Below are 21,970 nucleotides of genomic sequence, written 5' to 3' on the forward strand. Positions count from 1 at the left end.
ACTGAACACCTTAAAATAAAATAAAATACACACCCTACAATGTAACAGTATAGTGCACTATACATTCGCTGGTGAGGTAAGTATATAAGTAGCTCATGCAGATATATCATGTAAACATACTCCTAGGTATATAAAAATCACACCATGTTGGGCAATATATCACAAGCCGTAATCCATATCTATATAGTCACTTGACTGTCACTTCCTGAAGGAAGATGGTATATCAAATATATATCAGGTGATTGCGACAAAAGTTTCCAGTAATAGATAAAGGCAGATCAAAAGGGTTTGTTAATAGTTCAATGTATAAGACTTGCTGTTACATTCACAGTTTGTTGGGGTCAGTTCACCATCTCTTTCAATAGATGTTCACTGTATTATTTAATAAATTGTTGCCTCTTTGAGGCGAGGACGCTGTGCTACGATCTCACGCTATTTCCGCGATGTCTCGTTCTCACACAGCAGTCACGTAGTTTGTTCAGCTGACCCGGTCACGTGATTCGGTCAGCTGACCCAGTCATGTGATGAATTTTTGGTCAGGTGATCTTTTCTGAAGGTCCTGCTCACAGGTCCTTGTAGGTTGGTCTCACCCTTATTGAAGAGTAAGGTTAAATCTTTACTGGCAAAAATGTGAAACATAAAGAACAGCTGTATTCTTATTCCTTTTGGTCCGGACCAGTAGAAGAAATATGGCGATGGAGCACAAACTTAGACGCGTTTCGAGGCTACTTGCCTCTTCCTCAGTGGCTACAGAACTGTGCTCCTCTTTGTATTCTTTTATAGGCCTCATAATTAAGACACCCATAAGACCCGGGATGGATCCATACAAAATTCATGGAAAATGTGGTTTGGAGTTTCATTCATTCTATTTTCACTTGTTATCTGCATCTTTTGTATACTTATCTCAGCTTCGTATACATTAGTAGTCCTATGGTCAAAACAGCCTTGTATTCTAAATATATTTATTTGACTGGTGAATACCAGGCTGTTTTGACCATAGGACTACAAATGTATACGAAGCTGAGATAAGTATACAAAAGATGCAGATTACAAGTGAAAAATGGAATGAATGAAACTCCAAACCACATTTTCCATGAATTTTGTATGGATCCGTCCCAGATCTTATGGGTGTCTTAATTAGGAGGCCTATAAAAGAATACAAAGAGGAGCACAGTTCTGTAGCCACTGAGGAAGAGGCAAGTAGCCTTGAAACGCGTCTGTAAGTTTGTGCGTCATCGCCATATTTCTTCTACTGGTCCGGACCAAAAGGAATAAGAATACAGCTGTTCTTTATGTTTCACATTTTTGCCAGTAAAGATTTAACCTTACTCTTCAATAAGGGCGAGACCAACCTACAAGGACCTGTGAGCAGGACCTTCAGAAAAGATCACCTGACCAAGAATTCATCACATGACCGGGTCAGCTGACCAAACTTACGTGACTGCTGTGTGAGAACGAAACATCGCGGAAATAGCGTGAGATCGTAGCACAGCGTCCTCGCCACATGAAATTATATCCTGAAAAACTACACGAGTGTGATGCCCTATTAAAGACCTGATATACCACGGAACAACCATAGTGGTAAGAGCCTCAAAGAGGCAACAATTTATTAAATAATACAGTGAACATCTATTGAAAGAGATGGTGAACTGACCCCAACAAACTGTGAATGTAACAGCAAGTCTTATACATTGAACTATTAACAAACCCTTTTGATCTGCCTTTATCTATTACTGGAAACTTTTGGCGCAATCACCTGATATATATTTGATATACCATCTTCCTTCAGGAAGTGACAGTCAAGTGACTATATAGATATGGATTACGGCTTGTGATATATTGCCCAACATGGTGTGATTTTTTATATACCTAGGAGTATGTTTACATGATATATCTGCATGAGCTACTTATATACTTACCTCACCAGCGAATGTATAGTGCACTATACTGTTACATTGTAGGGTGTGTATTTTATTTTATTTTAAGGTGTTCAGTATATATATATATATATTTTTTGTATATGTTGATTCAATTTTATTATTGATTGTTTACCAATAAATAATCTTTTATCTAACACAAGCGACAAAAGGTGGCGTGCCTGCCTATTTACATCTTTTGAAGATTTCAAAATCCGCACGGCAGGTCAATCTCCACGCGGAAAATATGTGCAAAGTGTAACTTTTCCAGCTCACCTGTCCGGTCTTTATTACTCCCGACTTCTGATGCCTTGGGTGAGTCCCAGGTACGACAGTGCAAAAAATGAAGAAAGCGGCTTCAGAATAGAATGAAAATTCTCTTAAAACTTCTCCTTTTATTGCAATATATATAACAGCAAACACATCCACATCGTATGCAGTGATCGTTAACGCGTTTCAGACATCTCGTCCTTAATCTTAACAATGTATCGCCGTTGAGAGCTATATTTAAATGTGTACTAACCCTTCCTCTCAGAAACCGAGGGGAGGAAAGAAACGACTCCATTGGTCACTCCATCATGATAACACCTGTTACCTATATACACACACATTACATTGCAGGTGCTCTTCACACTGAGCTCAGGTTTTCCACCAGGTTAACCCTTGCCTTCAATTAATCTCTGGGACATGAACTGCTGTCTCCACATTCGGGCTTCAATATCCTGGCTAAACAACAACCGCACAGTGTGAACAGCAACATCCCATATTATAATAAAAAAACATAGTAACTAACCCTTCAATGGCCTAATTCTACACCATATAAACTTATATAGGGATCCATATAACCAGCTTGGAGCAAATTCTCTTACATTTATTTCAAATTATTGATATACATACATGAGTTCTTTGTTTCAAGTTCAAACCCTCAGGAACCCTGGTATTGAGCCTAAAAATCCAATAAGCCTCACGAAGGAGGAGTTTTTTGCGGTGGTCACCACCTCGCAATGGTGCAAAAACTGTTTGCCAATTTTATATGACGATGAGATATTATATGATGCATTGAAATCTGGATGTCATATAGTCTCAAGGAGGGCTCCAACTTTGTCTAACACCCTATCGCCTTCTCTATTCTCATCCAAAAAAAATATTAATAAGGAAAGTAACTGGTTAAGTTACAGTGGTTTCACCAAATGTGGTAGTAGCCCTTTTTTAAACGTGTAATTATGTTATCTCAACCAAAAACTTTGAGAATTTTGATCATTCTTCTACATTTTTGATCAAAAGCTATATAAACTGTAATACTACTGGTGTGGTGTACGTTATCCGTTGTGTAGAATGCGACCTTATGTATGTGGGAAGCACCATACGTAAATTTTTTAAATAGGATACTAGAACATCTCAATTATATTACAAATCCCACTGCTATAAATATTTCCAATGTAGCTAGACATTTTATACAGGTTCACGCCCGTAGGACAAAGGGTTTTTGTGCCTTTGCGGTGGAAAAGGTTTTTGCACCATTGCGAGGTGGTGACCACCGCAAAAAACTCCTCCTTCGTGAGGCGTATTGGATTTTTAGGCTCAATGCCAGGGTTCCTGCGGGTTTGAACTTGGCAAAAAGAACTCATGTATGTACAGTACAGACCAAAAGTTTGGACACACCTTCTCATTCAAAGAGTTTTCTTTATTTTCATGACTATGAAAATTGTAGATTCACACTGAAGGCATCAAAAATATGAATTAACACATGTGGAATTATATACATAACAAACAAGTGTGAAACAACTGAAAATATGTCATATTTTAGGTTCTTCAAAGTAGCCACCTTTTGCTTTGATTACTGCTTTGCACACTCTTGGCATTCTCTTGATGAGCTTCAAGAGGTAGTCCCCTGAAATGGTTTTCACTTCACAGGTGTGCCCTGTCAGGTTTAATAAGTGGGATTTCTTGCCTTATAAATGGGGTTGGGACCATCAGTTGCGTTGAGGAGAAGTCAGGTGGATACACAGCTGATAGTCCTACTGAATAGACTGTTAGAATTTGTATTATGGCAAGAAAAAAGCAGCTATGTAAAGAAAAACGAGTGGCCATCATTACTTTTCCGAAAAATTGGGAAAACTTTAAAAGTGAGGGCTATTTGACCATGAAGGAGGGTGATGGGGTGCTGCGCCAGATGACCTGGCCTCCACAGTCACCGGACCTGAACCCAATCGAGATGGTTTGGGGTGAGCTGGACCGCAGAGTGAAGGCAAAAGGGCCAACAAGTGCTAAGCATCTCTGGGAACTCCTTCAAGACTGTTGGAAGACCATTTCAGGGGACTACCTCTTGAAGCTCATCAAGAGAATGCCAAGAGTGTGCAAAGCAGTAATCAAAGCAAAAGGTGGCTACTTTGAAGAATCTAGAATATGACATGTTTTCAGTTGTTTCACACTTGTTTGTTATGTATATAATTCCACATGTGTTAATTCATAGTTTTGATGTCTTCATAGTCATGAAAATAAAGAAAACTCTTTGAATGAGAAGGTGTCCAAACTTTTGGTCTGTACTGTATATCAATAATTTGAAATAAATGTAAGAGAATTTGCTCCAAGCTGGTTATATGGATCCCTATATAAGTTTATATGGTGTAGAATTAGGCCATTGAAGGGTTAGTTACTATGTTTTTTTAATTATAATATGGGATGTTGCTGTTCACACTGTGCGGTTGTTGTCTAGCCAGGATATTGAAGCCCGAATGTGGAGACAGTTCATGTCCCAGAGACTAATTGAAGGCAAGGGTTAACCTGGTGGAAAACCTGAGCTCAGTGTGAAGAGCACCTGCAATGTAATGTGTGTGTATATAGGTAACAGGTGTTATCATGATGGAGTGACCAATGGAGTTGTTTCTTCCCTCCCCTCGGTTTCTGAGAGGAAGGGTCAGTACACATTTAAATATAGCTCTCCACGGTGATACATTGTTACGATTAAGGACGAGATGTCTGAAACGCGTTAACGATCACTGCATACGATGTGGATGTGTTTGCTGTTATATATATATATATATATATATATATTGCAATAAAGGAGAAGTTTTAAGAGAATTTTCATTCTATTCTGAAGCCGTTTGCTTCATTTTTTGCACTGTAAATGAGATTTGTCAGATCTCATTCACTTTGCTGGCGCTGTATTACCTCTAAAGTCTGCACATGACCCACAACGTGTGCGGGTACCCTCCCTGTTTCCGGCACCTCCTCAGAGGTGTCATCATATGCCCCTTCATCTGGTGAGGAATAGCCTTTCATAGAGGGGCAGATTTCTTTTTACAGATGTGTGGGTGAATCATGGCCGGCACTGAGGGTGCCATATCTGGGTGCTCTTCACATCATGGAGATCCAGTGTACGTAGGGTTGTAGCCTGCATTTTTCTTTTGTACTGCAAAGTTTCTCTGTGTCTTTTGTAGCTCTTTGAGGGTATGAAAGCTTATAGAGGAGAGGACAATCAGGTTCGTCTTTTCCGACCTATGTTGAACATGGAGAGGATGCATCGGACGGCACTACGAGCTTGTCTACCTGTAAGTCTTTGACTGTATGTTCTCAGATAAAAGAATCACTGATCTGTGTTATTTAACCTCTTCATGACATACAAAAGGAGAGTTTGAGGGGATACAATCAGGGCTTATGGACACAAAGCACTGGGTCCACTGAAGGGCCTCAAAACTGTTTGACCATATTCCCAGTTGTTAGGGTATGGTTAGCTACACCACAATTACTGCCATTGTGTTGATAGGCTAATGTATTGCTATATAGCTATATGTAAGTATGTTAAAAAAAAATTTAATGAATGAAAAGGTCATGTTAGTTTTCTTAGTTTTTTTTCCAGTTTTTTTTAAGCTTTAAAATCAAACGCTATGTCTAAAGACATAACATAGTATACACTTAGCCTGTGCAATAAATGCTTATGATCAGTGCATGCTGTAATAGTTTTTTTTTCCAGCATTTTTGCCAGTATGAATATTAATATAGATTAAATGGTAATCCAATACTGTAACATGGCACCTACATAAAGTACCGCTCATCCTGAAAAAAAAACGTACAGCTACGTAAACCCCCCCCCCCCCCATAAAATCATTATGGGGGAGATTTATCAAAACTGGCTTAGTTGCCATTAGCAACCAATCAGATTCTGGGCTCATTCAGACAACCGTATGTTGCTTTTTGCATCTAATCCGCATTAGATGCGGACCCATTCACTTCTATGGGGCCCTTTTCTGCCGGTCCATGGCCCCGCAAAACAAATAAAACATGTGCTATACTTGTCTTCCATCTATATGTAATATACAGCATATACAGTCCTGATCAAAAGTTTAAGACCACTTGACAAGGTTCCAAGTAGAGCTTTAACATGCAACAAGAAGAAATGGGAGTGAGACAAAACATTTTTTAAGAATTCAATTTAATGAAAACAACGAATAAACTGAAAAGTTTAGGACCACACCTCCAAAAAATAACTAAACCCCCCCCCCCCCCCCTCCCCAAAACAGAAATCCAACTTCCAAACATGAACTCAGTAATGAGTAGCTCCGCCGTTATTGTTTATCACTTCAAAAATTTGTTTTGGCATGCTTGATGCAAGCGTTTCCATGAGGTGAGTGGGAACATTTCTCCAAGTGGTGAAGACGGCCGCACGAAGGCCATCTACTGTCTGGAACTGTTGTCCATTTTTGTAAACTTCCCTTGCCATCCATCCCCAAAGGTTCTCCATTGGATTTAGATCAGGGGAACATGCAGGATGGGCCAAAAGAGTGATGTCATTCTCCTGGAAGAAGTCCCTTGTCCTGCGGGCATTGTGTACTGTAGCGTTGTTCTGTTGAAAAACCCAGTCGTTACCACACAGACGAGGGCCCTCAGTCATGAGGAATGCTCTCTGCAACATCTGGACATAGCCAGCGGCCGTTTGACGCCCCTGCACTTCCTGAAGCTCCATTGTTCCACTGAAGGAAAAAGCACCCCATACCATTATGGTACCCCCTCCACTGTGGTGCGTAGAAAACATCTCAGGTGGGATCTGCTTGTCATGCCAGTAACGTTGGAAACCATCAGGACCATCAAGGTTACATTTTTTCTCATCAGAGAATAAAACTTTCTTCCACCTTTTGAATTTCCCATGTTTGGTGCTCTCTTGCAAAGTCCAAACGAGCAGTTCTGTGGCGTTCAAGGAGACGAGGTCTTTGAAGACGGTTTTGGTTTTTGAAGCCCTTCAGTCTCAGATGCCGTCTGATGGTTATGGGGCTGCAGTCAGCACCAGTAAGGGCCTTAATTTGGGTCAAGGATCGTCCAGTGTCTTGACGGACAGCCAACTGGATCCTCCGGCTCAGTGCTGATGAAATTTTTTTGGGTCTTCCACTTGACTTTTTTGTTCCATAACCCTCAGGATCATTTAAGAAATTCCAAATGACTTACTGCGTCCCACCTTAGCAGTGATGGCGCGCTGTGAGACACCCTGCTTATGCAGTTCAACAACCCGACCACGTTCAAAAAGGGAGAGTTTTTTTTTGCCTTTGCCATCACAACGTGTGACTACCTGACAGAAAATGACAATGAATCCACATCTTTGCACAGATTTCGCCTTTTAAAGGCATGTGGTCCTAAAATTTGGATAAGCTGAAAAACAGCCTGTTTCAGTTTAATCGTTATTTTCAATTAATTGAATGCTCAAAAAATGTTTTGCCTCACTCTCATTTCTTCTTGTTGCATGTTGAAGCTCTACTTGGAACCTTGTTAAGATCCAACAATGTAAAATATGATTGTAATATATAACCTAAAGATAAGGCCTAAAAACCAAATATAATCAGGTGATCAGTAAAGGCCTTGTCCTTCCATTTGACTTACTCTTGCCCCATTGGAAGCAGTTATGTCCATTTTTTGTTTTCTTGTAAAATATGCTGAAAAAGAATAGTGTCCCATCAATGATATTCAGTCTCCTGTATCTTTTCTCAGTCCTTTGACAATGCAGAACTTCTAGAATGCCTAAGAAGACTTATTGACCTCGACAGAGACTGGGCTCCTAAATCTACTACCGCTAGTCTCTACATTCGACCCACCTTTATTGGCACAGAGGTAGATTTTGCTTTTACTGTTATACTATTTATGTATTGCTTTTGATAACCTCCCTTGGTGGCACAGTGTTCTGCATTTTGTGAAGGACGGCACGTCACCTCTTTGCTGCATGTCAGGAGAGGGCAGTTTGGAGTCTATGAGGTTGATGTCACTTTGGAAGGTCACAGTTTTTGTTCCATTTACTACAAAGTGAGGTGTATGAATATAACCAACTTATATGATATTTGTTTGTTTTATTTTTTCCTGTTTGTTAGAATTTATAGCTTTCATGGTCATTGTATGACATTTTGGATGTTGTATGTGTTTGTATTGTAAGCACACCCACAATTTTTTTTTCTTTATTTTTAGAACAGTTAGGACCTGATAAAATAAATCTCCTTGTGCTCAATTTCCCTTTAATTATTATTAAAGCATTTGTGCAGGGGTTATATATATTGGTGACCTATCTTCAGGACAGGTCACCAATATTTGATCAGCGGGGGTCCAACAACCGGCACCCCTGTCGATCAGCTGCTTGAAGAGGAGGTGACGCTCCATGCGAGCGCTGCTTCCTGGTCATTAGGGTCCATTTACACATCCGTGTGTGTTTTGCGGATCCGCAAAACACGGACACTGGCAATGTGCGTTCCGCACATCGTCGGCACTTAATAGAAAATGCCTATTCTTGTCCGCAATTGCGGACAAGAATAGGACATGTTCTATTTTTTCGGGATTGGAATTGCGGACCCGGAAGTGCGGGTCCACATTTCCTGATCCGGGCAGCACATCATGCGGCCCCATAGAAATGAATGGGTCCACAATTCCGTTCCGCAAAATGCGGAACGGAATTGCGGATGTGTGAATGAACCCTTCCTGCGCGTAGTCTCCCCTTGTACGGTGGTGCAGTGTAATTAAAAGTACTCGCTCCATTCATGTTTATGTCTGTCAAATCATTAGAAATAAGCATATTAGCTCATGTCAGCCAAACCAGAGACTCGTCTAAATGTAAGAGTGACCTGTTTGTGAAAGCTGTTTTGGGTTTTCTTGGCCTTCATCAGTACAGAGCAGGTTAGTCGTTGGCTGGATGAGATGACTCTTTGAAGAGACCCAGCAGATGTATGAAGACTTCTTTTCAACGGGTACCCTGTCCTGTACTGACAGAGGGCAAGAACTTTAAAACATCTGTCTACAAATGGAAATCTCTGGTTTGGTTTGACGTGAACTAATTTTTATATATTTTCTCATGGACCATTGTCTGATAAAAAAAAAAAATACTTCATATACATAAGACTTTTGTCATCTGAACTTGACGTTTGTGGTGGCACCAGCCTAAACACGCATAAGTGGAGCTCCTGACTCTTCCCAACCATCTATCAGGGTAGAGAGGGATCAGTGTTCTTTTGGCTTTCTCCTCTCTCCTCAATGAAAACACATACATGCTTGACCAGGTGTGTAAGTGTATGGAGCAGTTGGCAGCATTCAGGGGACAGCTGTTGAAGGTGTATGGGCACCTTAAGTCTCCATACGCCTGCTAGGTCTCTTCTCAATGAGGACTATTCCCCCCCCCCCCCCCCCTCTCTTATCCAAGTATTGATATAGGCTTCACAGGAAAAACAGAATTTGCCTCCTTAAATGACTCTGCTGTCTTCCTACAGCCATCTCTAGGTGTCGCAAAGTCCAACCATGCATTACTGTATGTCATCGTTGGACCTGTAGGACCATACTTTCCATCCGGAGGATTTAGTCCAATTTCACTTTTGGCAGATCCAAAATATGTGCGTGCCTGGATGGGTGGAGTAGGGAACTATAAACTGGGTGGGTAAGTAACACTTTTTGCTTTACTTTTTTGCTGTTTAATATGAATATGCTACATTAAATTTCCCCGATAGTTTGTGGAAAACAAAAAAAGTTGCACTGTATTTCAAAACTGCGGTAACCCTTGTTTAACACTGCAGTTATTAATGTCCGCCCACTGTCCATTATGGCATATCATTTGCATAATTATTTTTAATAAGCTTTCCTTTTTCTCATGAGAACCCCAGACAACTGGATATATGGCCAGTATTTGTTATTGTTAACCCGTTAACGTTTTTTATTTTACGTTTTTTACTTCCAGCCTTCTTAAAGCCATAACTTTTTTTTATTTTTTCATTCACATGAGGGCTTGTTTTTTTTTGCGGGACAAGATGCACTTTCTAATGGCACCATATACGGTTGCATAAAATGTGGTGGGAAGTGGGGGAAAAAAATTGCTAATGAGGTGGAACTATGACAAGTAATCATCAGATAGCTTGTCTCATTAGCATTGGCGTCAATGAGAATTTCACAATGTTCCTATGGAGCCCTGCCACAGCCAGGAGCTCCATAGAAACTAAGATGCAGCAGCCTCCTGTCACACAGGAGGACAGTGGCTGCCACATATACGCTCGATAGGGGGAACTGGAGCACACCCCGAAGCATGCTTCTGGGTTATAGGGCATCTGAAGGGTTAAAAGCCTGCGACCGGCATTACCGCTGGTCTCAACATTAGTGTTGGGTGTCTGCTGTATAAATACACATGCAGGTGGGCGCCATTTTTAAATGCCCGGCCAACGACGTAAATTTATCTTGGGCGGTTAGGAAAGGTTTAAAGCGTTTTTTCGGGGGTAGTATATTGATGACCTATCCTCGGGGAAGGTCGTAAATATCAGATCATTGGGTGTCTAATACCCGGCAGTGCTGGGTGTCAGAACCCCACCGATTAGATATTGATATTTCATCAATATTCTACTCTGGAAAAGGCTCTTTAACCCTTTATTTTTTTGTTCAATTGTCTTTTATAAAGAAATATACCAGAGTAATGCCTGTTCTATACATTTTCCAAACAAAGAAGTATTATGAGACATAAGTATTATGAGAGACTCTTTAACCCTTTAATGCTCTCCAACACACCTTTTTTTGTAATCACTAAAGGACTTTATTCTGTTGCAACCTCCTTTTTACAGTGCTCTGGTGTCCTGCGCTGGGTGGAGCAAGTGTTTGATCCCAGTCCTTAAAGGGGTTGTGTCACCATAATTATTATTATTGTACTCCCTTATATAGTGCTGACATATTCCGCAGCGCTTTACAGGCATTAGAATCAAGCTGTTCCCAATGGGGCTCACAATCTAAGTTCCCTATCAGTATGTCTTTGAAGTGTGGGAGGAAACCAGAGTACCCGGAGGAAACCCACACAGACACGAGGAGAACATACAAACTCCATGCAGATGTTGTCCTTGGTCGGAACCCCAGCGATACAAGGCAACAGTGCAAAGCACAGAGCCACCATCCTAACACCAGGATGCCACCTGCACCTAGAATAGGGACCCCAAAGTGAACGAGAGCACACCGTATATGCGTCACATGCTGTCCATTCACTTCTATAGGTGCTGCGAAAATAGCTGAGTGAGCATGCCCGGCTATTTTCACGAGTCCCATAGGAATGAGTGGAGAGTACTCCACGCAAGTGCAGCCACCACTTTGTTCACATCTAGGGGACTGCTAGAAGTAGCGGGGCCAGCTTTGCTATTTTCAGGACTCCCATAGAAATAAATGGGTGACCGCGCATGCGAGGCTGTTCTCCATACACTTCGGGAGGCTCATTCTGGTGATTGGGGCCGGTCCCAGAGGTGGGACCGGCCCCGATCTGACTTTGGTGACGTATCTTGCCTGAGGTGAGACAACCCTTTCTTGCTTTTTGGATGTCATGTTCAAAGATCCCAAGTAAAAGAAAAACTACACATACAGTAATAGGTACAGCCGCATGTGTAACAACCACGTTATTTGCCCTGCATGGAAAATGCCGTAAATAAAAAATAATAAAGCTGTTAGAATTGCTGTTTTTTGTACATATCGCTTTCCAAAAAATACAGTAAAGAACAATCATATATGTCCCAAAATGATAGCAGTGAAACACATATGTTGGTAGGAGACTCTGCACTAAAAAAAGATTAATAATTGGTTTTGCATCTAGTGAACATTTTATTTTATTCTTGACCCCTGAATATTTACTTCCACACAGAAACTATGGACCCACAATTTATGTGCAACATGAAGCAACAAAGGAAGGATGTCAGCAAGTACTATGGCTATACGGTGATGACCACCAAGTGACTGAAGCTGGTACTATGAACTTCTTCATGTACTGGATCAATGAGCAAGGAGGCAAGTCCTGTCTGTCAAGGGATGGGCCAGTTTGAACAGCCGTTTTACCTCTACAGTTATTAATATTAATAGTACTAGCTGAAGGACCCGGCTTCACGCGGGTATATTTAATCTATTTCATTTAATGTTTGTGTGTGTTGTTCGAAGATATCGACAGTATCCACTATAACAGTGACATCTACAGCACCTCGCCTCCTAAACAGTGACCTCCACAGCCCCAAACCCCTTAAGACTGCCCCCCCCAACAGTGTCCCATTTCCTTAAAATGGGACCTCCACAGCAGCCCACCCCCTTGACAGTGACCTCCACAGGGGCCCGCCCCCTTGACAGTGACCTCTACAGCACCAGCCCCTTAACACTGACCCTACGTTACAGTCCCCTTAGCTGACCTCCACCATTCCTGGCCCCCTTAGCAGAGACCTCCACAGCGACTGCCCCTTTAACAGTGACCTCCACAGCACTCCGCTCCCTTAAATGTCATCCACAGCGAGCTTTTGTTGGTTGATAAAGGACATATGACCGTGTGTATGGCAGTTGGGATATGAAGAGAAAGACCTGCAGGCTTCTATTGGCTAATGTAGGTCATGTGATGTGCCATTATTGCATGTTTTTGGAAATATCTCAGGAACGGTACGTGCTAGAGAGCGGAGACCCGGTCTAAAACATTCCCGGACACCTGATGTACCTGTGTGCCAAATTTCGTGATTGTAAATGCGATGGTGTGGATACCTTTAGCAGACATGCAAACATACACTCAGCTTTATATATTAAATAGTATATTAATAATAATATTAATTAGTATACTAACGTCCTATAAATAGGATAAATGTAAATCATGCTTTAATTCTCTGTGTAGTAAAACTCAAAGCCTCCTGTTAAAGATACCCCTTGAGATTAGCTTTTGTCTTTTAAGGGTGTATTAGACACCCTGATCAGGCAGACGATTGTCGGGAGGGAAGCATTCCTTCCTGGCAATCGCCTGCTCACTAGCAGAGAAGACGGCTGCTATTACATGCAGCGATCTCTGCAGCATGGGGAGAAGCGATCACTATGCCATCATTCGTCTCCATGTTGTACAGTGGTTTGCCGGCGGCAGATCATAATTAGGCAGCACAGTCTGCTGCAGGCAAATCCTGATCGGGCAATTGGCGGCAGTATTACACTGCAAGATGATCGCTAACGAGCGTTCATGCGAACGCTCGTTAGCGATCATCGGGTAGAAAATCTGCCCATTTTAATACATCCTTTAGTTTCCTAAAAATATTTGAATAAGCACAGTCGTTTCAACAGATGTTACAAGTGAAGATACTTTATCATATATCTTGTTAGAGAAAAATGCCTGTGTTCCCCCTTAGAAGCTACTTCTCCTCTATCTTCTGCACTCCTCATTCACTCTCAGGAGAGACAGAGACAAGATGGATTTTTCTCACTGAGGGATCAGGTTATAGCTGGTTCTCTTAGAAGTCAATGGAGAGGGCAGAGGCAGGAGCAGGCTGCAGAGATGGAGACACTGCTGCAAGTTCTATTGAGTGTTTTACTGTCTCATCCCGATGCTGATTTTGCTGCTACACTACTCAGTACTGTAATATAATGTTCCCAATGCTGCTCTACCTGTCCTGTGTATGGGAGATATTATAGCAGCTAGTCTCCACCCCTAATAGGAAAAGATGCACACATAAAATGACCAGAAATGGTGTTCTCCCTTATATACACACAAGTAATGACTGATTCTGAAAAGTCAAATGAAACAGCAAGTATGTTTTTAAGGAATTGTCTATGAGTAGAAAAACATGGCTACTTTCTTCCAGAAACGGCAAGATGTTAAACATAACTCTGTACTTCTCAATTTGTGATGTGCGCAAAAAATATTTAATGCATACAACAGAAAACGGTTACAAAATGTAATGGCTGATTTACATGGCCCCATACTGTGGAGACGATCACTACATGTAAATGCAGCTCTTCACCTCCACTGATGAGTACGCAGTTGTAGTGAAGGAACACTTCCTTCCCAAGAATAGTCTGCTAGTCAGAGCAGTGTAAATGCACCAGATAATCACTAATGAGTGTTAATAGGAACGCACGTTAGCAATTATCTGGCGGTGTAAAGGTGCCGCACATTACACGATGAACAAGTAATTGGATCGCAGGCACTTAAATCGTCGTTTGCCGGCAGCAGATCGTGCTGTCTAAACACGCCTGGCTGCCAGCAGACAATGATTCAATATGGGGGACAAGCGATGGCAATAATGATCGCTCCCCCCATACTGTGGATGAGATCGCTGCATGTAAATGCGTCTCCTCCAAGGACGAGCAGGCGGTTGTCGGAACGGAACGCTTCTTTCCCGACAATCGTCTGCTCAATTGTCCCATCTAAAAGGACCATTACAGTACATAGTAAAAGATATAAAATAGCACATGGAAAGTGACTAGCAGGCGGCAGAGGGTACAAGTGTGTGTGTGAATGAGAGTATAGCTGTTTTTGGAAGAAAGCAGCCAAGTTTGTCATGGTTTTTCCCTTTGGTTGTAGAACAAGAACTTGTAACGCCACCACTAAGCGGGCTAATCCTCCCCGGAGTGACAAGACAAAGTCTGCTGGATCTGGCACGGCAGTGGGTGAGTTTCAAATGCACAGGACAATTTCTATCTACAGTGGCGGAAATAATTATTTGACCCCTCACTGATTTTGTAAGTTTGTCCAATGACAAAGAAATGAAAAGTCTCAGAACAGTATCATTTCAATGGTAGGTTTATTGTAACAGTGGCAGATAGCACATCAAAAGGAAAATCGAAAAAATAACTTTAAATAAAAGATAGCAACTGATTTGCATTTCATTGAGTGAAATAAGTATTTGAACCCTCTAACAAAAAAAGACTTAATACTTGGTGGAAAAACCCTTGTTTGCAAGCACAGAGGTCAAACGTTTCTTGTAATTGATGACCAAGTTTGCGCACATTTTAGGAGGAATGTTGGTCCACTCCTCTTTGCAGATCATCTCTAAATCCCTAAGGTTTCGAGGCTGTCTCTGTGCAACTCTGAGCTTGAGCTCCCTCCATAGGTTTTCGATTGGATTAAGGTCCGGAGACTGACTAGGCCACTCCATGACCTTAATGTGCTTCTTCTTGAGCCACTCCTTTGTTGCCTTTGCTGTATGTTTTGGGTCATTGTCGTGCTGGAACACCCATCCACGACCCATTTTCAGTTTCCTGGCAGAGGGAAGGAGGTTGTCGCTCAGGATTTCACGATACATGGCTCCGTCCATTTTCCCGTTTATGCGAATAAGTTGTCCTGTGCCCTTAGCAGAAAAACACCCCCAAAGCAAAATGTTTCCACCCCCATGCTTGACGGTGGGGACGGTGTTTTGGGGGTCATAGGCAGCATTTTTCTTCCTCCAAACACAGCGAGTTGAGTTAATGCCAAAGAGCTCTATTTTGGTCTCATCAGACCACAGCACCTTCTCCCAGTCACTCTCTGAATCATTCAGGTGTTCATTGGCAAACTTCAGACGGGCCTGCACATGTGCCTTCCTGAGCAGGGGGACCTTGCGAGCCCTGCAGGATTTTAATCCATTGCGGTGTAATGTGTTTCCAATGGTTTTCTTGGTGACTGTGGTCCCTGCTAATTTGAGGTCATTAACTAACTCCTCCCGTGTAGTTCTAGGATGCTTTTTCACCTTTCTCAGAACCATTGACACCCCACGAGGTGAGATCTTGCGTGGAGCCCCAGAGCGAGGTCGATTGATGGTCATTTTGTGCTCCTTCCATTTTCGAACAATCGCACCAACAGTTGTCACCTTCTCTCCCAGCTTCTTGCTAATGGTTTTGTAGCCCATTCCAGCCTTGTGCAGGTCTACAATTTTGTCTCTGACATCCTTGGACAGCTCTTTGGTCTTTCCCATGTTGGAGAGTTTGGAGTCTGCTTGATTGATTGATTCTGTGGACAGGTGTCTTTTATACAGGTGACTAGTTAAGACAGGTGTCCTTAATGAGGGTGACTAATTGAGTAGAAGTGTCTAACCACTCTGTGGGAGCCAGAACTCTTAATGGTTGGTAGGGGTTCAAATACTTATTTCACTCAATGAAATGCAAATCAGTTGCTATCTTTTATTTAAAGTTATTTTTTCGATTTTCCTTTTGATGTGCTATCTGCCACTGTTACAATAAACCTACCATTGAAATGATACTGTTCTGAGACTTTTCATTTCTTTGTCATTGGACAAACTTACAAAATCAGTGAGGGGTCAAATAATTATTTCCCCCACTGTATATGCCATAGATGTCTATAGCAGGAAACCCCCTCTAGTAATACATTGTTAAACTGCTGTACTATTCTTGTCAATCTTGTCTCCTGCAGGGTGAGTTTAAGGTTTCCGAACGTTCGTTTACCATGACTGACGTGGTGAAAGGGCTGCAAGAGAACAGAATAAAGGAGATCTTTGGCGCAGGAACCGCCTGTGTGGTTTGTCCTGTTAACCGGATACTTTACAATGGAGAAGTGAGTGCTAAATGCTTATTTTAACCCGTTTATGACTGGGTGATTTTTCCATATTTTTCTTCCCCTGCTTTTGTTTTTTTACTCCCAGCCTTTCCAAAACCATAATTTTTACATTTTTCCATTCACATAGCCATATGAGGTTGTACTTTCTAATGGCGCCATTTAATATTGCATACAGTGTAGTGGGAAGCAGGAAAAAAAAATCCAAATTGGACGGAATTATAAAAAACAAAACAAAAAAAAAAACACAGTTCTGCCACAGTTTTCTGGGTTTTATTTTTACGTTTCCTGTGTGGTAAAACTGATCTGTTACTTTGCATTCTTCAGATCAGTACGTTTACAACAATACCACATGTGTATCGTTTTTCTTGTGTTTTAATACTGAAAAAAAATTTAAAAAAATCTTTGCATCCCCATATTCTGACCCCCATAACTAGGAGTGCACGCTTCTGGTTCTTCACCTCCCAGACGCCATGGTCACATTTGAGCATTTCATCTGAGGGGTTAAATGTGTGTGATCTACGTTATCGTCGACCGCCTACATTAGTCCCAGGTGCCTGCTGTTTAAATTGTAATTTTACCTTTGAAATTAAAGGCCAAATCTGGACTTTAAATGGATGAGTGTGTTCTATGGAATGCCTCACCACACATTGTATGTTATGCAAGGCTGTATTCCTCTGATCTGATGGCTGACTGGTATACCCTTTTTTCAGAATTACCTCATACCCACCATGGAAAATGGACCTGACATAGCAAAACGCTTCTTAAAAGAGCTTACAGACATTCAGGTATGTTTCCTTCTAAACCCTCCCAAAAGAGAACGTGCCAGCTAAAGATGAGCGAATTTCATGTTATGAAATTCGTTCACACTTCATTTGGTGGTAAAAGCAGAATTGCGTTATGGATTCCGTTACCACGGACCATAATGCTATTCTATGACGGAAGGTATAACGGAATGCCTTTGGAAGCATTCCATTATTCATTCCGTCATAAAAGAAGTCTATGGGCTGCAAAACGGATCCGTCCCGTTTCCATTATGCAGGGGACGAATCCGTTATACAGGCCATAGACTTTTTTATTATGACGGAATGCCTCCCGTCATAGAATTGCGTTATGGTCCGTGGTAACTGAATCCATGACGCAATTCTGCTTTTACCACCAAATGAGCTGACATATTGAAGGTGGCCTCCTTCTACACAGATGAGCTGTCACTTTCTTTCATAGACTGACAATGTTGATGAGAATAATGTTTGTGTAAAGTAGTATCACAGTCTTCTCTCTGTCTTTTTCCAGTATGGCCGCACTCCCAGTGACTGGGTATACCTTGTGTGATGCAGATGAGACCTCACGAAGACTTGTCCATTCCAAAGCATCAAATTTATCAACCTCTTGGATTTTATTAATGTGTTTTTACTTAGGGCTCATCAAGAAATGGTAAAACAAGAGTGTCTACCTCCAGCATTGAAGTCTCTTCATCCATCGTTTTCTAGTCCTCCCAATATGACGAACACGCGGCCTCTTGTAATTTATCGTATTCAATTGTATTATGAAATTATTATCTTAGATGATCTAGGAATACTGTGTGACAGTAGATTAGTAGAGGCTATGATGGTGGTGCGGGCTTTGCTCTCTTACGTGTGCTGTATTCTCTGTAGTCTACACGCATGGATGGTGCTACAGGAATACAACTTCAACAACAGATCTTCCTCCTTGCCTCTGCGCACAAGGCTCTGTTCTCCCAGCAATATGATAAAGAACTGAGGTTTTCTCAATCCTATTTACACTCCGCTATTAAACTGCGCAAGTCACTTTCACTGGTATCCTGTTTGTAATATGTCCTGGCTCTTCCCATGTTGCGCTTTTTTTTTTGTGTGCGCAAACTCACAAACTAACACTAGAGGGAGCACTTGGTAAGTAAGTGAGAATACCTGGACTATGAATGGTCTTGCAGATGCATGTGGCTTATTTCAGTTAACAACTTTTAAAACCCAGTTTAACAAGGAAAAAGTATAGTCCTGGAGTAATTTAGTGGTGATATATTAGATATGGAGACCATGGAGCTATCTTTGTTACTCATGAGCAATCCATCACAGCGCAGCTTTCTTTTTTCAAGGGCATAATATGAACTGAAAGCTGTGCTATCATTGGTCGCTTTGGGCAGCAAAAACGTTTTTTTTCTTCAGTTTTATAACTCTTCCGTTTGCTTTCAAAACGTGTCCTCTGATATGCCCACATATAGCTGAAATGCTGCAGATTTTTCAGACCGATTTGCAGATAACTAAAGTAGCAGCAAAGAAGATGAGAGTTAAATAAATATCATCAATGTGCTGCGGAAAGATAACCAGACATGGAGTGACATGCGGACTTGAAATTCACAGCATGCCAGTTATTTCTGCAGATTTCACACTTTGTAATGCATAGGCCCAAGGGATGGGGTACTCCTCTGATGAGGTTGCATTACATAGTGATCATTTATAATGCTGTGTGACCCTGAGAGACCTGTATCTACTGAATTACACTGTCAGCATTATGTCAGAACAGTTCAGCAGATTCAAGGTCTGGTAGAGACACCGCATTATACATCATTATAATACCGTGCAATCCTGTCTCAGGAGCAGAGGTCAGAATGGGAACCACACTTACACATGCAGCGTTCTCACATTGAACTTGCTTGTCTGAAACTAGCCTTATGTTGCACTTTTCTTACGAGCTATGGGCGCCCATGAGTCCATGACAGTATAGTTGATTAGTGTCTACAACAGTGCTCAATAACACTGCTAGATGCCCACAGTTTCCCTGTAACAGCGCTAGCCTCAGTGGCTTATAGCAGTATATGAGACAGAGAATGGTGCTGATCATGTACAACACAGGTAATAGTGGTATCTGAACCAGGGGCTGGTACTGCTCATGTACAATACAGGTAATAATGTATATGATCTTGGGACTGGTACTGCTCATGTACAATACAGGTAATAGAAATATATATATGAGCCCTGGGCACTGGTACTGCTCATGTACAACACAGGTGATAGAAATATATATGAGCTGGACACTGGTACTGCTCATGTACAATACAGGTAATAATATATCTGATCCAGGGACTGGTACTGTTCATGTACAACACAGGTAATAGAAATATATGTGAGCCGGGCACTGGTACTGCTCATGTACTACACAGGTAATAGAAATATATATGAGCCGGGCACTGGTACTGCTCATGTACTACACAGGTAATAGAAATATATATGAGCCGGGCACTGGTACTGCTCATGTACAATACAGGTAATAGAAATATATATGAGCTGGGCACTGGTACTGCTCATGTACAATACAGGTAATAGAAATATATATGAGCTGGGCACTGGTACTGCTCATGTACAATACAGGTAATAGAAATATATATGAGCTGGGCACTGGTACTGCTCATGTACTACACAGGTAATAGAAATATATATGAGCTGGGCACTGGTACTGCTCATGCACAATACAGGTAATAATGTATATGATCTTGGGACTGGTACTGCTTATGTACAACACAGGTAATAGAAATATATACCAGACAGGGACTGGTACTGCTCATGTACAATACAGGTAATAATATATCTGATCCAGGGACTGGTACTGTTCATGTACAACACAGGTAATAGAAATATATGTGAGCTGGGCACTGGTACTGCTCATGTACAACACAGGTAATAGAAATATATGTGAGCCAGGGACCGGTGCTGGTGATGCACCACACAGGTAATAACATTATTTGTACCAAGCACTGTATTTAACATCTACATTCACATGAAGATAAAGTGTAGTTTGTTCTTTACAGCTGCTGAGTTGCAGACATTTCTGTTAGGCCTCATGCACACGACTGTATTTTGTTTCCTTGTCCGTTCAGTTTTTTTTGCGGATAGGATGCGGACCCATTCATTTCAATGGGTCCGCAAAAGACGCGGACAGCACACCGTGTGCTATCTGCATCAGTATGTCCGTTCCGTTGCTCCGCCCAAAAAATAGTGCATGTCCTATTTTTTTTCTAGTTTGTGGACAAGGATAGGCATTATTACAATGGATCCACAAAAAAAACTGATGCCATACAGAACGTCATCTGTTTTTTTTGTGGACCGCAAAACACATACAGTCGTGTGCATGTAGCCTTAAACAGTCGGATTGCAGAAATTGAGGAGTTAGGCCTCATTCACACATACGTGGATCACGGTCCGTGAAAACCCGTCCTGCTGAGTGCACGAGCGCACGGCATCATTGGTTGCTATGACAACGTGCGCTTTGTTCCGCTGTACAGTAATACACTCGTATGAGCTATACGAGTGTATTACTGTGCGGCGGCGGCATAGCAACCAATGACGCCGTGCGCTTGTGCACTCAGCAGGACGGGTTTTCACGGACCGTGGTCCACGTATGTGTAAATGAGGCCTTAATCCGTCCATTATGCTTTACTAATTTTCTATTAAAGTGGAAGCATCTTGTTTTCTAACCCTGGATCCCTTCTGTTGCTAATTAACAGAAGAAGAGACCTGGTCAGTGGTGGAAGTTTAACTGATTTAATAGACTGCAATCAAACTGCAACTTTCACACCACAGCCAGGGGCGGATTGGCCATAGATCTTGCAGGGAAATTTCCTGGTGGGCTAATGCCTAGGGGGCCACCCAAGACCTGCTCTCTGCTGCTGACTGGGAACATAATGAGCTCTCAACAGTAATTAACGTTTTGAGAATCTGCACATGCCCTCCTGAATTAAACTGCTACGGCCACATCTCCCCTCCTAAACCCCCTGCTCCATATCTTAATCAAAGACAACTGGAGGTTTAGGACAGAAAATGGCATCGACTGATGACTACCGCAGAGAAAGAGAGAGCTTTTGGGACAATATATTGTGCTGCACCGTGGTACATAGTTCTGCTGGGACGGCCCTACAATATGGGGGCACTTTCCAGGGCCATTTTAAGTTCCCTGACCACAGCTACTAGATCTGAAACTGCTGGTGTCATATACACAGCAAAGCCATATATCTGAAAAGCATGTGGAATACCTAATGTTCTGAGCTGTAGGTACTCCCTATGGCATGACACCATGGATGTGTTAAAGCGGTTGGATGGTATCTACTGTGATGAGGGGGTATGGCTGGCAAGCCTGGATGTAGAGGCCCTGTACACCTCTATACCCCATGAATTGGGATGTGAAGCCGTAGGGACCTTTCTCCAACAGAGAGGTGAACACTGTTGCCGCCATAATACCTTCATAATGCAACTCCTGAGATTTATTCTCACACGTAATATCTTCCTCTTTG

The 21,970-nt window shown here is 41.9% G+C and overlaps 1 protein-coding gene across 1 annotated transcript in view; it reads left to right on the forward strand.

Moving 5' to 3' along the window:
• The window catches only part of LOC121003313 (branched-chain-amino-acid aminotransferase, cytosolic-like), a 56,418-nt gene extending 37,936 nt beyond the window's left edge, over nucleotides 1–18,482 (forward strand). Inside the window, exons 4-11 of the mRNA XM_040435053.1 lie at nucleotides 5,357–5,467; nucleotides 7,893–8,012; nucleotides 9,647–9,810; nucleotides 12,031–12,173; nucleotides 14,704–14,789; nucleotides 16,528–16,668; nucleotides 17,382–17,456; nucleotides 17,962–18,482. Of these exons, the coding sequence (XP_040290987.1) occupies nucleotides 5,357–5,467; nucleotides 7,893–8,012; nucleotides 9,647–9,810; nucleotides 12,031–12,173; nucleotides 14,704–14,789; nucleotides 16,528–16,668; nucleotides 17,382–17,456; nucleotides 17,962–18,000 (879 nt within the window). The 3' untranslated portion in view covers nucleotides 18,001–18,482. The remainder of the gene's footprint in view (nucleotides 1–5,356; nucleotides 5,468–7,892; nucleotides 8,013–9,646; nucleotides 9,811–12,030; nucleotides 12,174–14,703; nucleotides 14,790–16,527; nucleotides 16,669–17,381; nucleotides 17,457–17,961) is intronic.
• Nucleotides 18,483–21,970: the final 3,488 nt, after the last annotated feature.

The sequence above is a fragment of the Bufo bufo genome, chromosome 1, assembly GCF_905171765.1.
Source record: "Bufo bufo chromosome 1, aBufBuf1.1, whole genome shotgun sequence".
NCBI lineage: Eukaryota > Metazoa > Chordata > Amphibia > Anura > Bufonidae > Bufo > Bufo bufo.